Source organism: Theobroma umbraticum, unplaced genomic scaffold (assembly GCF_002168275.2).
Source record: "Theobroma umbraticum cultivar Fairchild unplaced genomic scaffold, ASM216827v3 scaffold_95.0, whole genome shotgun sequence".
In the NCBI taxonomy this organism is placed as follows: domain Eukaryota; kingdom Viridiplantae; phylum Streptophyta; class Magnoliopsida; order Malvales; family Malvaceae; genus Theobroma; species Theobroma umbraticum.
The window spans coordinates 8,616,654-8,633,002 of NW_018397257.1; the positions used below are offsets into that span (position 1 = coordinate 8,616,654).

General features: G+C 34.0%; 4 protein-coding genes and 1 non-coding gene across 10 annotated transcripts in view; 3 read left to right on the forward strand and 2 right to left on the reverse strand.

Moving 5' to 3' along the window:
* On the forward strand, positions 1 to 1,212 carry LOC110412120 (uncharacterized). The gene is made up of 2 exons (XM_021422581.2): positions 1 to 710; positions 832 to 1,212. The coding sequence occupies exons 1-2, from the start codon at positions 329 to 331 to the stop codon at positions 1,005 to 1,007; spliced, it is 558 nt and encodes a 185-aa protein (XP_021278256.1). The 5' UTR covers positions 1 to 328; the 3' UTR covers positions 1,008 to 1,212.
* Positions 1,213 to 6,172: 4,960 nt separating this feature from the next.
* LOC110412162 (histone deacetylase HDT1-like) lies at positions 6,173 to 9,239 on the forward strand. Of its 2 annotated transcripts, none has more exons than XM_021422635.2 (10): positions 6,173 to 6,346; positions 6,999 to 7,069; positions 7,170 to 7,381; positions 7,505 to 7,521; positions 7,605 to 7,667; positions 7,759 to 7,946; positions 8,331 to 8,381; positions 8,468 to 8,555; positions 8,711 to 8,822; positions 8,908 to 9,239. In XM_021422635.2, the coding sequence occupies exons 1-10, from the start codon at positions 6,334 to 6,336 to the stop codon at positions 8,966 to 8,968; spliced, it is 876 nt and encodes a 291-aa protein (XP_021278310.1). In that variant the 5' UTR covers positions 6,173 to 6,333; the 3' UTR covers positions 8,969 to 9,239. The 2 variants fall into 2 exon arrangements, with proteins under 2 accessions (XP_021278310.1, XP_021278311.1); XM_021422636.2 differs by having other exon boundaries at positions 7,508 to 7,521.
* A 1,241-nt stretch (positions 9,240 to 10,480) lies between these two features.
* Positions 10,481 to 13,990, reverse strand: LOC110412600 (splicing factor U2af small subunit B-like). Of its 3 annotated transcripts, none has more exons than XM_021423179.2 (6): positions 13,547 to 13,989; positions 13,175 to 13,261; positions 13,004 to 13,085; positions 12,617 to 12,743; positions 12,067 to 12,531; positions 10,481 to 10,914 (listed from the first exon to the last, which is right to left on the reverse strand). In XM_021423179.2, the coding sequence occupies exons 1-5, from the start codon at positions 13,781 to 13,783 to the stop codon at positions 12,114 to 12,116; spliced, it is 951 nt and encodes a 316-aa protein (XP_021278854.1). In that variant the 5' UTR covers positions 13,784 to 13,989; the 3' UTR covers positions 10,481 to 10,914; positions 12,067 to 12,113. The 3 variants fall into 3 exon arrangements, with proteins under 3 accessions (XP_021278854.1, XP_021278851.1, XP_021278853.1); XM_021423176.2 differs by having other exon boundaries at positions 10,481 to 11,942; XM_021423178.2 differs by having other exon boundaries at positions 10,481 to 12,531; positions 13,547 to 13,990.
* Positions 13,991 to 14,085: 95 nt separating this feature from the next.
* TRNAL-UAA (transfer RNA leucine (anticodon UAA)) lies at positions 14,086 to 14,168 on the forward strand. The gene has a single exon. It is a non-coding gene; the product is annotated as a tRNA-Leu (tRNA).
* Positions 14,169 to 15,227: 1,059 nt separating this feature from the next.
* LOC110412817 (splicing factor U2af small subunit B-like) overlaps positions 15,228 to 16,349 on the reverse strand; it is a 3,453-nt gene continuing 2,331 nt past the window's right edge. For 2 of the 3 annotated variants that reach the window (XR_002444905.2, XM_021423444.2), the window contains one exon: positions 15,228 to 15,532. The gene's annotated coding sequence lies outside the window, so the exon portion shown is untranslated. Of the gene's footprint in view, positions 15,604 to 16,349 lie in introns of all 3 variants that reach the window. The other variant, XM_021423446.2, reaches the window with a different exon arrangement.

Sequence of the window (16,349 nt, forward strand, 5' to 3'; positions counted from 1 at the left end):
GTGTTTGGGGGAGCTTCGGTTCCTATCCGCTTTTCGCTGGCTTTTCTCTTTGCGCTATGGTTTTCTGTTCATTTACGGTTATATCATCCAGGTTATGATAACTTATAGTGACCGGAAACCTGAGAGCCGTCGCTCCGCTCCCGCTCTCGGTTTCCCTCGCTTTAGGTTCTTCCGTTACCGGCGCTTGAGGTAACCGTTAACTCACTTGCTACCGCACCCCCCCCCCCCCAAAAAAAAAAGGAATCAGAAGAAAAGTTTTTTCATTTTCAATTTTTTCCTGCTTTCGTTTCAATTATTGTATAATATTATACTCGATAATTTCAATTCGATGCCGAATTCAAAAAATAACCGTAAGGAACCGGAGAAGAACCGGAGGGGAAGGTTATCTGAAAAGGCGTCGTCGTTTCACGGAAGAATTCCGACGATCGCACGGGCACAGCTGAGGCGGCCTAAGACGCTACCCGACCTGCTTTCAGAGAGGACTATTACCATCTCCCAGGATGCGAGGCCGAAGTTGACGAAGCTGCTGTTGAACGTGACGATCCAAGGGAGCCTCGGAGCCGTACAGGTACTGATGTCGCCGGAAAACACCGTCGGCGACTTGATAAACGCCGCCGTTCGACAGTACTCGAAGGAAGGTCGACGGCCAATCTTGCCGTCGACGGACGCCTCGCTTTTCGACCTCCATTATTCTCAATTCAGCTTAGAAAGTAAGATCAACGAACGCATCATAGAAAAATAATTGGCCGTACGATCAGCGCACAATATCTTTATTTGGACGCGTGTACAGGTGTTACTGATTGCTAATACTTTTTGTGTGCGGCGGCGCAGGTTTGGAAAGGGAGGAGAAGCTGATGGCGTTGGGATCGAGAAATTTCTTCCTGTGCACAAAAAAGGCGGCGTCGAAGGACGGTGAAAATAGTGAAACGACGTCGTGCTCAAAGGAAGTGGAAAAGGTTACCAAGAGCGTGATACCTTGGCTCAAATTCATGGATTTCTTGTTTTGAAAAACAGGCCATTTTTTGTTCTTCTATTTTAGTGTTGCATTTTGTAAAAATAGGATTTGGAATAAATCTTTAAATAGTTTTGGCGTTAGATTATGATTCATGCAAATTTGGGGAACAAAATTGCATGTATGTTATATCTAAAAATCTTGTGAAGGAAAGACAGTGTTTAATGATAATATCTCTTTTGTTTAATTAGTTATAAAAATGTGTACAGTAATTTTGGACTTTATTGATTAAAGTTGGAATATTTCATGGAAGTTCTGTAAATCTATTGAATAAAGTGGTCAATAAATGTTAAAACTTATGTTGGCTTAAATTGAGAAAAAAATCGAATCTTTGGGATAATTTGTTCAAACCGCCCAAATGATGAAGTCGGTAAATATCTATGAACTTTTAAACAATTGGTTGTTATTCAAATGTCTTTGGGATGATTTGGTTTCTTTTTATTCATTTTCAATTGTAATGATGACGTCATGAATTTATTTAACAAAAACTCAAGTGAGTGGAGATAGAAAGGCTTCGTTTTCAATCATGGTAATATCGCTAATTTATTTAACAAAAACTCGAGTTAATAGAGATTGAAAGGTAAGTCACAAAGATTTAAGGCATGTATAAAACAAAATAAACTAAAATTTAAATTGATGTAAGATTTAAGTTGGGTAATAGTAACATAATTGAAAAAAAATTGTTGTTCATATTTATTACAAGGTTGTGCAATGATAAGGTTACTAGATATGCTGAAGGACAGTATTTTTCATATCTGAACCCACATACGCCCATTGAAATGCGAGCCAAACCACACACACTTGGCCAATCATTTCGAGTTGGATGAATTAAATAGTACAGCAGTTTTTATGAAAGCACAAAACGCATCCTGGCACTTAAAGAAGAAAGAGAACACAAAGGCTGACGTTGATGTGGTGTCAACTTGTGCATGTGATATTCATCTGTAGTGGTTCGTCGAGGGTTGAGGCTTTGGCAGCTTTTCAAAAGTAACTGCGAGCAAATTCCACGTTCCAACTGTAATCTTGTTAACCGGGTTTAGAATATTATTTCTTTGAAGTGAAGAAATGGGCAAATCTATATATATATATATATATATATATATATATAAATTTATTTCCCTACCATTTTGACCATGTGGGGAACAGTGGGAGACCAATGTAAGACCTAGTATATTGTTGTAACTTTTTCTATGCAGAAATGGATGAAAGAATTCCCTGTACTGAAATCGCAGTGGCAACTGGCAGATGCGCTATTTACTGTTCATTGGGTTCGCAATTATTATTAGAGACAGGAGCTGTTGGTGTCCCCAGCCCCTGGCCCCTTCATTCCTTTCCGATTGCTACTTCTCAGAGGAAATATACTACTATTCTGCTCAGCATGCTGCCTTTGAAAGTTTTGGGTCTTTCTCTTTCCTCCTGTTTGCAAACAATAACACAGATTCCCTTTCAATTATAAACTTAACAAATACTATATATATTGCTATCGTTTGACATAATTAAAGGGATCTACTATTTTTCTTGATGCTTCTAGGTAGGAACGTATATATATGCAGTAATTTGCAAAAGAAGGGGGAGATTTTATTGTATGCTTTGCTGTAGATATTCTGTTCTTTTCAGGTAATCACATCAGTAGGATAGGAAGTTGATGTTTGCTGATACCCAATACCAAAGATAAAACAGTCATTGTGATAGCTATTTTTAGTTTTTCCTCCATGGATTTCCCTTTGTTCGTCAAGCTGTTTCAGCCTATATGTATATAGGAAATCATGAAAAATAACCTTCTTTGATAAGGATATTTTAAAAATAATTATCAAAATAAATTTAATTATAATTTGATAAAAATATCTTTAAAACTATTTAAATAAATTAAACCATTTATCACAAATTTTTTTATTTGTACTTTTGATTTCTCTCTCTCACCATCTTACTTTGTTTAATTTTATCGATTTCTCTCTTTAACATTCATCTGTTATGTTCCGATTTCTCTTTCTCACACTTTTCGTATTTATCTTTTCTACCCTCTCAAGACACCAAGTGATACTTTTGATGTGCTTGGATAAGTGATTATTTGAGAATTTGATTTTTAAGTATTTTGGATAAAATTAAAACATTATAAATGATCTTTGAAATAACTTTTAATTAGATCAATTCGGGACCTAAATATCAATAAACTTAAAAATTTGAAATTTATAAACTTAAGTTTTCAAAGAAGATTTTTTTCGATTTTTAGTCGAAATAGGTATTTTAGATAAGAAAATTTATGTTTTGAATTATGAAAACATGTTACAAACACTTTTGGGTGCTAAATTGTCAAAAAAAAGATAAAATGAAATGAAGAGAGTTGAAAAAATTCGAAGTTTTAATTCGTAAGTAACGATAACATTTCAGATATTAAAATGTAACAAAATGTTTTTAAATATAACGTGTAATAATAATATTTTTCAACATAGTGTGTAATAATAATATTTTTTTTAACATGGTGTATAATAACTTTTTTAACTATGATGTATATAACGCATAATAACAGTATTTTTTTCAATATGACATATAACAACCTAACCATGACATATCACATCTTTTTGTACATAACATGTACTAATAAAACCATAACATCTAACCTATTTTTATATATTACGAATAATTTTATGATATATAATTTTATTTAATTAAATTAAAAATAATTAAAATAATTAAAAAGTTATTTTTTAAAATATCTTTTTTTAAAAATTATTTTTAAAAATATTCTCTCTCTCTCTCTATATATATATATAATTTGACCACTCACCTTCCTAAAACATGGACTCGTCACACGTGATTTGGCAATGGTGTGAGTGTACACCATGAGGAGAAGGATAACGTAAGCTTTGACTAAAAGTTGAGAAAATTACAAATCCTGATTATTATTATCAGAAACATCACCTACCTTCAAAAGTAAATGAACTGCGTCAGTACCTTTCTTTGAGGATACAATGATTCTTTTTTATGACCAACGATACAATGAATTAAAGAATAGTTTTAGTGATTAAATGTTTCCTGGAATTAGGTTGCATTCTTCTTTAATATATCATCAAGAAACAATAAGAATTCTGCATATATATGCAAACCCAACCACAACTTCCTGTAAGCATTTTTGTAAATATTTTTAAACATTTTTATGTGGGTTTTGGAGCAATCCCAAGCTGCCATGGAGGCACATGGAGGAGTGACAAATGGAAAAGCAGGGGAATATATTTGTATGGCATGCATATGTGCTAAAGCTGGAAACATTTTTTCAATCAAAAGCTCAGGATTCCCAGCCCGAAGAACCTGATCCTTTTGATGGTCTCGCCGTCTGAAACCTATGTATCCCCAAAGCAAAGGCCTATGTCTCAGGAATCCTCCCAACCTTTTTCCTTTGTCTAATTCTATCGTGGGAAATCTTGTGGTGGCCCCTGGGGCACATGATAAAACAAGACAAAAAAATGCACATCAATGAACAGAATTGTTTTGTTTACCTGCAAGGCAAAAGCTTAAGCCAAAAACGTGTGAAGAGCAGGACAGTGATCAATAATGTGATGTAAGATGTCTTTTGAGTTGTGTTTGGTTGGGTGAGGTGCGTTTTCTGGTGTTCAGATACATGAACAAAAGATTAGCTTGGACACCACGAGATTTTTGTCTCTGATCTGACAACCTCAGCAGGTAATAGTTTCAGTAGGGTAGGATCTTAATTTATCATTTTATTAACAAATGGAAGTAGTGCAATTGTAGTGAATATGACATATGGTCTTACGCAATGGGTGTAACACCCCAAGAGACAAATTATGGTGGCAAATTAAAGCTATCCCCACTCTGGGTTTGTGAGGCATCATTTTGTAGACTTGTTTTTGGTTTTTTGAGCTGGTTTTTTGATCAGCTTTCCTCTATCGAGTCCTTGCTACACAAATTGAATTTGTATCCTCGTGTGTTTTTTTCATATATATTTTTATGAATTAAATATTTAATACTTCACACAGGACAAGGATATGATAACATTACATAGGTCTCGATATTACATTGTCTAAATAGAACATGGAACCTAGGTCTTAGCAATGTTTCAATCTTGTGTCATATTAAAGCCCATTTTTCAAGTATTTTGATATTTCTCTGTCTTTATATATATATATATATATATATATATATTTAAAAAGGTGATTTTATTGAATTTCGTAACCGGAATGTCATGTCCGAGTCTCTCTTAGGATTGATCAAAGACTTCCATGATATTAAAAATCGAATCGGATAAAAAAACCTGTACAATTACAACATAATTGTCCGAGTCACCAGCTGCCCAGGTGCAAAAAGGGGCACTGTACCATCAAAAACAGAGGCCAAAAATCCAAATCAAAGAGCATTTGCCATAAGCTAGAAACAATAAAAAGCTGGTTCCTAGCATTCCACAAGAAGATCAGACTTCCAAAACTAAACAAACAAGGAGCTTCCAATCTCGACACTAGTATTTGGATCCAAGAGGAATGTGAACTGAGTTTGTCACTAATTTTCCTTTGCAGAAGCACAAGCATTGAACGTCTACAGTTGAATATTACAATTAAAATTTGAGACGAGATGAGAGAGAGTTATCTCTTGTTGTATTATTTGAAAATTCAATAAATTTTCATATATTGATAAAAAAGGTGTGTATATATAATAAGTATTATTTTAAATAATTGTTTAATAAAAAATATTTACACAATAAGATGAACTGCATTCTTGTTTGAAAAATTTTGATTTTTTTGAGTATGTTCGATTTGTTCATTTTGTATGTCAAAATTTTACATATCATGTGATGGAAGTATGTTAAACGTGATTCAATTCTATAATTATTTATTATGTACCCCAAAAAGAATGTTTAGTTATTTACCAAAACACCACTCCGGGAGAAAAAGGCTAACAGGTTGCTGTAACACATCTTGCATTTTGTCCATCAATCTTGAGTACTTCTCTTCTATTTCATGGAATCGGGCCTATTCTCTAGGTGTCCACAAAAATTGGGTTAGGTCAAAACATAGCCCATCCGAAAATTATTTAAAAGTCCGGATATTGGGCCTAAGGCCCAAATATGTTGGGCCAAAGCCCAAAACGAACTCTTTTTAGCGAATCCTCAGTTTTCCACAAAACCCTAAAAATGGAGCAAACACAACCTGGCGGCAACTTGCTTATAAATTCATTTCAATGTCCCCACGAGTTTCCGCCCTCTTTAAAGCGTTGATACTCTTGCGCTTCCCCTTTCTAAAGCCCTAGTTCTCCTGCCTCCCAAAACCCTAGCCCCTCAGTTGCTTCCCTCTCTCCCACTATCACCATCATCCATGGAGTTCTGGGGTAAGCCCTCTTTCTCTCGTTCTTTCTTTTATATGACTTTTGATGGTTTGGCCTTTTGCTTACGTTTCCTTTCTTCTCTCCTGCTGTTCATTTTGCTGCTTTCTTCGAACATTTTCACTCATTTTCTACGATTTTTTTTCTGGTTTTAAAAGACGGTTGTGTTTGTGGAAGCTTTGATCTTTTTTATTTTGTTAGTTTGCTCTTTCTGTTGAAATGAGGTTAGCTTAGCTAGCTCGTTATATTTGTGAATTTACGTTCTCGAAATGTAATACTATTTATCTTACTGCCTTGAAGAAGTCTTGGGTTTTAGCTTCCCTGGTGTACTACTGTCAATACAGATAATTTTTTTCAAACATGTTCTAGAATTTGTTTGTATCGTTAGTTTAATTTTGTTAGCATGCTTTCAGACAATGTTGGTATAAGATTTTGGATTCACTTCGTTTTGTGGTGTTTGAATGAATTTTGTTGGCAATGATTCGTGTATGTCTGTACAGAGCAAAGATTGAAATGGGGTTTTTTTTTTAAACTGTTGGTAATGATTTTTAGAGACACTGTTTGTAATTGTATACTTCTGATTTATATTTAGAGACACGTGTTTTGTTGTGTTTTAGTTCGGGTAATTAAATTCAATTATTTTTTATGTTACTATTAGGTATTGAAGTTAAGGCTGGAAAGCCCATTAAAGCAGACCCTGGTGCCAATCATGTCATCCATCTTTCCCAGGTTAGAAGTGATTTATTTGTTGAAGTTGATTTTATTATCAATGGTTTCTTTTTTTTTTCTTTTGGTGTCTAAAATAACCTGCAATCTGCTTGTGTTTTAGGCAACACTTGGCGAGTCAAAGAACAAAGCAGAATCTGTCACCCTCCATGTAAATGCTGATGGGCAGAAACTCGTTCTTGGAACTCTTTCCCACCAGAATTTCCCTCAATTATCTTTTGATTTAGTGTTTGACCAAGAGTTTGAGCTCTCTCACAACTGCAAACATGGAAGTGTTTATTTCCTTGGTTACAAAACTTTTGTGCCGGAGGAAGGATATCCTTTTATTAGTAGGAGTTAATTTTGTTTTTTGGTGATAACTGAACTCTTGTTTTTCATGAATGTTAAGTGTGTTTGGGCCATCTTGTTCTTCCTTGACTCTTATGCTTTCTTTGTCACCACTGATGATGAATTTGGTGAGTCCTGGAAAACATCTTGCCTATTTGTAATTTTCTTGTCTTTAGCAAGTATTTCTCATGCATATTATTCTTATGTATAGATATGTCTAGTGACGAAGAAAGTAGCGAGGATGAGGAACTTCCTGTGGCTGCTGCAGAAAATGGTAAGTTCTCTTCCTGTACTAGAATTTAATCAGTGGTTGAAGATTTCAATCTCTCTTATTTTCAACTGGCAAACATTTTCTTCCACTACAGGAAAAGCTAAGACAGATGTAAAACCATCTAAGGTTAATGCTGGGAAACCTGATGCTCTAAAACAAGCTGTGAAGATTGAAGAACCAAGCAATAACAAGAAAACTGAGGATGATGATGAGAGTGATTCTGAGGATGAAAGTGGTTCTGATGAGGAAGATGATTCTGAGGATGAAGATGAGTCTGATGAGGTCTCTTTTTCATAACTAGGCAAAAGATTTTTAATTGATTATTACACTTAAAATGGATGCTTTTCCTTATTTTATTTATTTTGAATGGCCTTCTGATCTGTGTGGTATCTGTTGTCTTTGGTCTGTGAGTTGTTTTTTACCCTTTTCACTTTGCATAGTTGATTGCTTTTAATCCATTTTTTCCTAGCTAAATAGTGAAGGTATAAAATGTTTTCTGTTCCTTGTAGAAATGATTGAAATGAATGCATTACATTGTAGTGACTTTGGTGTTGATCACTACATATGGATTTCAGTTGGCTCATTTTGGTTTTCCTTTATTTTCTTTTCTAGATGAAGTAGTAATTGATTGACATGAGTTAGTAAGATGTTCTGTTTCCTGGGCAGATGTCTATGGATGAAAGTTCTGATGATGAGGATGAGGGGACACCTAAGAAGGCATGTTTGGTAGACTGAAGTGCTTTTTGAATTTTTTGAATCTGCCCTGATTCCATTAATGAAATTTTATTTCTTATACTTTTAAGGTTGAGGCAAGCAAGAAGAGACCTGCAGAAGCTGCTACCCCTGTTTCTGCAAAAAAGGCAAAATCTGCAGCAACACCTCAGAAGACAGGTAGTTCTCTTATCTCTTCACATGAAAAACTTCTGCCTCTTTTTTTTATTGTAATTGTTAATGGTTATCTTTTCTCTACACTGTTTTGAAGTGGTAATGGTTAATTAGGATTGGTCCATTTATCTTCTTCTGATTTTAGTTCCTTGCTATTGCAGATGATAAGAAGGGTGGTCACACAGCAACACCTCACCCATCAAAGCAAGCTGGGAAATCTTCTGCAAAGAGTCCGAAGTCTGGTGGTCAATTCTCTTGTGGATCTTGTAACAAGTACTTATCTACAACTTTTAAAACAACTTCCAATTTTATTTTGAGTTGGTTGCTTTACTAATGTCCTGCATATTATTATGAACAGGTCATTTGGCTCTGAGGGTGGTCTAGAATCTCACAAAAAGGCCAAGCATGGTGGCAAATGAATGCTGTAATACATAACATGCTCTTATGTTGTGTGCATGTTTAATTTTTGGGGGAGAGATGTGTTCTTTTGTGGTTTTGGTAGATTATGCTTGTTAGTAAATGAGGGGGTCTATGGTTAACAAGACTTTGCGGATCCTTACTTCTGATTCGGCACTATCATTTTGGTTATTATCCTTGAAAGGGTTTAGATTGTGATGCTATAGTTTATGTGTTCTATTCATGTCGTTATGCATTTACATGGTCTTAAATGAAAGGTTCTTGTTTTTCAAATTATATGTTAAAAGTGAAGTTTTGCATGGTGATGTTATATGTTATGGTTCATTGCAGCTTCTTGCTAAGCATGTCTAATAATTTTAGTGCTCTATTAAGGTGACGTTTAGTATTTTATAATGTAATGTAATTACAGATAATGTGATTACCAGTAATATTATTATAAGAAAAATAATATTATAGTATTTAATATATAAGTAAAATAATGATCAAAATGTAGGAAAGATAATATTATAACGTTTGGTTTATAAGTATTTTGTTGAGAATGAAATAATATTAATTTTTAAAATTATTTTTAGTTATTAAAATATAAGTTTAATATATTTATATTTTTATTATTAATTTTTATGAAATATTATTTTAAATATATTTTTAATGTATATATTTTATTTTTATTTATTATTATAATTTTATATATTTTATTTATTAAAATAATTTTTATATTATATTATATTTTAATTTATTTATTTATATTATAGAAATTATAATTTTTTATATTATATTTTAATTTTTAATTTTTATATTGTATATTTTAGTTTAATATTTTTTATTTTAATTATAATATTGTAAAATATTTTAATAAAGTAATAAAATTAAAAGATAAAAATGTTTTTAATAATATTATATAGTGTAATGTAATGTGATTATATTAGTTTTGAATTGTAATTATATTATATTTATTGATTGTAATATGATTGTATTGTAATTTTACATTATAATAATTTATTGTAAAATAAATATTATAATATAATTTAATTAAACACATTGTTAAAAATGTGTTCTCATTTCTTTCATATTAAATGGTATGAAAAGTTTTTTAAATGTGAATTGTTTAGAGGATGACAATATATATTGATATTGTGCCATAGTTCATGAGCCTCACAATTAAGATTTAAACTACAGGCATAACAGGGAGAACACTCCAATTGCTGAGGTTGATTGTTCCCTTTGGTCATGTTAATTTTTTTGTTGACAAAGACAATAAACAATGAGCTAAATCCAAGTCCAAACTCATTCCAGTACGATTTGACCCAAAATTTATTTAAAAAGGAAACCCGCAAAACTAATTTTTTTATTGTTCGACAAAATAAACGTTAAATTAATGGATAAACATCGCCCTTTCATCTAACCCACCAGAAAGGCAAGAATCGGTTACTTATAAATTCTAAAATTCTATAATCATCTCCTTCCTGAATTAAAGGACTAAGTAATAATTTGCATTTAAATTCAGGAATACATAATTTTAAACTAAGTATTGACAATCTATATTAATCCAATAGATTAGAAATACAAACCCTATTAGTACCTTAACCTATTCTGGATTGGCACGCGACAGAAGAGTAAAGCAAGGAAAAATTAAAGGCAAATACTAGACTTTATAGCAATGAGTTGCGTATCTTATTTAGTAAAAGGCAATCCTTTTAAAGTCTTTTAACCCCAAACATGTATCACGTTCCAACAATACAACACCAGTTAAGTTAAGATCAAAATAAGAAATAGAAAGCCCAGCAACTCAGGGCCTCACTGAAACCACTCCTAGCTCGTCCGTAAGACACCCACAACACCTATACCTTGCAGTAGAGCTGAGAAGAGGCTGCAGGCGCTTTCTTGTTTCTTCTACAAGTTAAACCTGACATACCCTTTTAACCTGTTTCTCTAGCACAGCACCGACAACCTGTACACAAATTCCATGATAAGCTGCAATTAAAATGATGGCTTGGTCCCGAGAAGCAGGATTACCTGAACCTGCAAAACTCAATAATGTTGATAAGATAACAGATTTTCCTTGCAGTAAATTAAGTGTATGAAATAGAGAAAGAGATCATAGGGAACAAAACCCAATTTAGAACCATGAATATCGTTCAATAGCCCAGAAGTGCGGTGGTCACACGGTACCTGACTGTAAATTCATGAATGCACACATCCACACAACACTTACAATGCACAAAGAAGAATTCATGCATGCATTTGCCTAATACTAAAGGTTAAAGCTATAAACAAAATGCAGAAGACAATAGTTCCCAAAGACTTGACCTATGTCTAGGATTATATCCTCCCAATTCCTACTAAAATCTGGAATGAGTAGAACGAGATGTTAAATCTAATGGTTTCTAAGGAACCGTAAAATTTTCGAAATTAAAATTGAAAGGAACAAAAGATCAAGGCCATAACAAGAGATTCATGTGAGGAAAATGAAAAATTGTGTTGCTTAAAACCTCATCTGACTAGCAGACAGACATAGCCAACTTCAGTGCCCATGTTGACAAAACTTAGTAATAGCAGGGAAAGAATCGTTGAGACAAAATATGGTAAAACTTGTAAACAAAGTGAGAAGAAAAATAGCAAAAACAATTAGATCCAAAATATATAACATACTTAAAAGGAACCCACAAAGGGGCTACCCCTCTAGCCACGTGGAGAGCACAGGAAAAAAGAGAAAAGGCAAGAAAAATAGAGGTCAGAAGAGAAAGAAAAAAACAAGTAGAAAGAGGCCCATGTGCAACGCACAGGCCATAGTCTAGTGAATTTAATTGGAAGGCTGTATCAGAGAAAGGACAGAAAAGGTAGAATCTTCAAAAATAATGATGAAGTTAAGCACACAATCAAGCATTATGAACAGAGTTGTAAAAGGCATGGAACTAAAAGAAAAAGGTAAAACAAATTTCAAATTCCATATCAAAGAATTGTGAACCTGCACACCACCTGCACAGTGGAAAATGGGCTGTAAGCTATATTTACAGGATGCTTGGTCTTAGTAGAAATATTTCTTCTTCTACTGAGAAAGCAAAATATGAAAATAATGATAGAAAAAGATAGAGAGACAAACCAGACAAAGTAATTTAATAATTGTCAATGGCCTCCCAGTTATGGAGGCTACTGCTGCTGCTGCTGATGTCCATAGTACTTATCATCATTCTTTGCATATCCATTGTCACCATTCTCATTGTTATTATTGGCAGCATCATTATCAACTTTGTTAGCATTTTCTTGTTCCCTTTCATGGTTCCATTGCTCAATTTTCGCACGCCTCTCCTCACTGCCTTCACGAACTGGACTACGATTTCTCCTTCCCCCAGGGCTTCTGCTCCGTCCTCTCCTATGGCCAGGACTAGTGCTTCTATGCCTTTTGCTCCGGCTTTCATGATAATGATCTCTATCATCATACCGTCTACTGTGGCCACGCCCGCCATGAGAGCGTTCCTCATGGCTACCACGATGCCTTGGAGGGCTTCTGCTTCGGCTATGGCTTCGCCTCCTTCTATACCTCCCAAACAACTGGCGCCTCAACTCCCTGATGTAGATTAACAATGAACAAATTTAGACCTATTAAAACAATGACCATATACAGGTAATGCTGATATGAAATGACATCCCACCTGCTGATTGTCTTCAGGTGCATGAAATTGCAATATCCACCACGATTGCAAGTGTTCTCTTCATACTGCCTACAGGTGGCTTCACGGAAGTCAGTCACAGGTGAGAAGTCAACAATGATAGGACGGCCTGCAACAAAAAGGTCAGGTAATTTAATGATACATGCATCTGTTGCAACACAATTCCAAAATGACCAATAGGTAGAAGCTAATAGAAAAGGGCAACTTAACAACATAACAATCTCTTATATATTATGAAAAGATAGATAGTACAAAAGGATAAAGTAACTTAGCCACATAAGCATCTGTTGCGATTTGGATGCAATACTGACATAGATGATGATAGAAAAAAAAAAAAAAGCTCATACAAGAGGATAGAAGATGTCAAACCAGAATAATATCTTCCACTAAGATTCCTGAGCGCATTTGCAGCATGTTCTTCTTCTCTAAACTGAACATACACATTGCCTACCTGTCCACAGAAAATGATTTAAATACTTAACATATCAGCTTGTCAAACAAAAGTAATGGCAAACAAGCATGGCCAGAGAAAATATTTACCATATGGTCAGCCAAGTTGTCGCATATATTCAGACTCTCAATTTCACCATACTTGCTCAGTTCCTCAAATAAATCCTCATAAAACTCCTGGAAAATTAACATCAAGCATCTAAGAATCCGTTTACTTTGTTAAATTAACTGTTTGCTTCTCGCTGTGGACTGCGAATTCAAAATTTCTCTTATACTATTTAACAGAAATTTTGGCATTCGATTTACTTAGACAAGAACCAATAATGATAATAATAGAAAAACCATATCCTAACAAAAAACAAATCATTTAAAATTGATTAAATCTATAAAACCCTAAAACATAACTTAATCATTATAAGTTCGGTAAAAGTTTCAGAGTTTTGATTTGTTTTGGAGATTTACCTCGAAATGTTCTTGGATCTTGCGGGGGTCGATGGGGTTACCCTGGGCGTCGACGCCGGGGGTGATCATGTCGGGCCTCTGGTACATGTTTGAGAGAAGGAGAGTCGGGCTGATGCTGGGCTTGGTGTGGAGACGAGAGCACCGGTCTCCGTGACGACAAGCGCCAATCTTGAAGTAGAACGGGCAGTTGACCCTATCCTTTTCCGTACCAAATATCGAAGCCAAGTGCTCCGCCATTTTCTCTCTTTTCCTTTCCCTTGTTTTCTATTCCTCAGTTTTTCTTTTTTCCTACCCTTCCTCAGTTCCTCCCCTCCCTCGCTACCGAGCTGTTTCTCTTCTTACTATGGAGGAAAGGTGCGGTTTTAAGGTGAGAATCATCGGACGGTAGGGAATGAGAAGAAAAGTTTTGGGTATTGGAGTTTGAGAGATTGGATCGTGGCCGTCAGATTATGCTTGTCAGCTTCGCTTTTCTAGATGTTTCCGAGGGTAAATCAGATTATAGGTCGACAAAGATTATTCGGTGAGTTAAGGCATAAGCAGCTGGTTTGCCCGAGAGGTTAAGGGGGCAGACTTAAGATCTGCTGCACATAAGTGCGCGTGAGTTCGAACCTCACAGCCAGCATGTTGTTTTGTCCGTTTTAAAGCAATATTAAAACATTGTTGAACAAGACATTTATCTTAAATTACATAAATTTATTAAATTTGTTTGGTTGAATCAATGATGTTTAACATTTGCTAAACTACATACAAATTGTTGAATCAAAGTCAGTGTATCATTTAAACTACATACAAATACCACAATAAAGTATTTTTCCTTTTATCCCTTCCAATTAAAAAAATACTCCTTAAAAAGTTTTCTTCCTTTTATGCCTTATATGGGCAAGTAAATGTATATTGGATAAAAATTTTACTAGACCTATCAAAATAGGAACCCATTTGATAATATTTTCAAGTATGAGAATTATTACTCTACAAAAAGGACTTTATAAATAATTTTTTATCAGTAGTTTTATTATCATTCTTTGAGAATATCATTTTGTCGGAGGATAATAGTTTGGACTAAACCTTCATGCATAAAAAATGAATAAAAACCTGGTTTGTCTTCAAATTTATGTTCATTTTCAACTCCATTCCAAAGAATATTCTATTGTTTATTTCACTAATGAGGTAAAAATATGAATAATTAAAAATAAATAAATTGACGTATACAACAATGGATAAATATTTTATTAATTCTAATTTGAATTACGAGGATGCAGACAACAGACATGATAAACCTTCAAAAACCAGAGTTAATATGGCTTCATATACACCTGATAAAACATGAATATATAAAAATTACCAACACTATTAAACTGCAATGAATATCAACTCATTCTTGCAAAAATAAATTTATGTTATGACCTAAGAATTAAAGCTTTTTGTTACAATCATTTTTGCCTAATTAAAACCTTAAATTTATGATATATATTTTCATGCAGATTCTGAAATTTTAAACTTCCTAACGATACAACATAATATGATTCACCGTCCATGCATAAAATTTTTTGGTAGACAATTATATCAAATATATACTCCAATAGCTTCAAACATAACCTGTATTGCCATTTACCTCTTTGGCTATGGCACACAAGAGAAAACGAGGAACACATGAACAGAAAATCAAAGGCAAGATTGTAGATTTAAAACCTAAGAATTAAGTATCAAATCAAAGGCAAAGAGATTATTCAAAGTCTTTAACACAAAATATGATTCTGATGATCCAACAAAACCAACCCTGTCAAATTAATAACTAAATAACAAATCGATATTCCAGCAAGGCAGAACCTTGCTAATACCACTCGTAGCTAGTCGATAAGACACAATCAGATCACCTATTACTTGCAGTAGAGTTGATAAAACGCTGCATGCTGCAGGTGCTTTCTTGTTTAAGTTACAAATCTGAGAGATCCTTTAAACCATTTTCTCTGGAGCCGAACTGAGAACCTGTACACAAATTCCATGATAAGCTGCAATTAAAATAATGGCTCGGTCCCAAGAAGCAGGATTACCTGAACCTGCAAAACTCAATAATGTTGATAAGATGACAGATTTTCCTATAAGTAAATTTAAGAGTTCGAAATAGGGAGCAATTATAGGAAATGAAACACAATTTCGAACCATGAACTTTGATCGTTCAATAGCCTGGATGCGTGGATGGTCACATGTTACCTGACTGTAAATTCATGCACACACACATACAGAAAGAACATTTAAGTGCACAAACAAGCTTTTAGGCATGCATTTTCATAAAGCTAAAAATTAAGCTAAAAATAGAAAGCGCAAGGTAATAGCTTTTCAAAGACTTGGCATAAGGTACAGATTATATCCTCCCATTCTGTACTAAAATCTGGAATGAACTGAAAGAAATGTTTTAAGTCTAATGGTTTCTAAGGGAACAGTAGAATTTTCTAAATTGAAATTGAAAAACAAAGGAGATCAAGGCCATAAAAAGAGCTTGAGAAGAGGAGAGTAAAACAAAGTAGAAGTATGTTGATTTGCTTAAAGCCAGCCATATCCAACTTCAGGCATGACGACTTTTCTTACTTAATTGTCTTAAACATCATCCACAAACTTTGACAAATCTGAGTTAATAAGGAGAAAGTAATTTCAAGGAAAAACACAGTAGAACTTGTGAAGCAAAGAAAGAGAAATTGCAAAAAAAGTTAGGAAAAGAAAGAAACAAATTGGAAGGCTGAATAAAGAAAAGGCACATGTTCAAAACTTCTGAGACAGTGATGCAATCAAGCACACAATCAAGCAC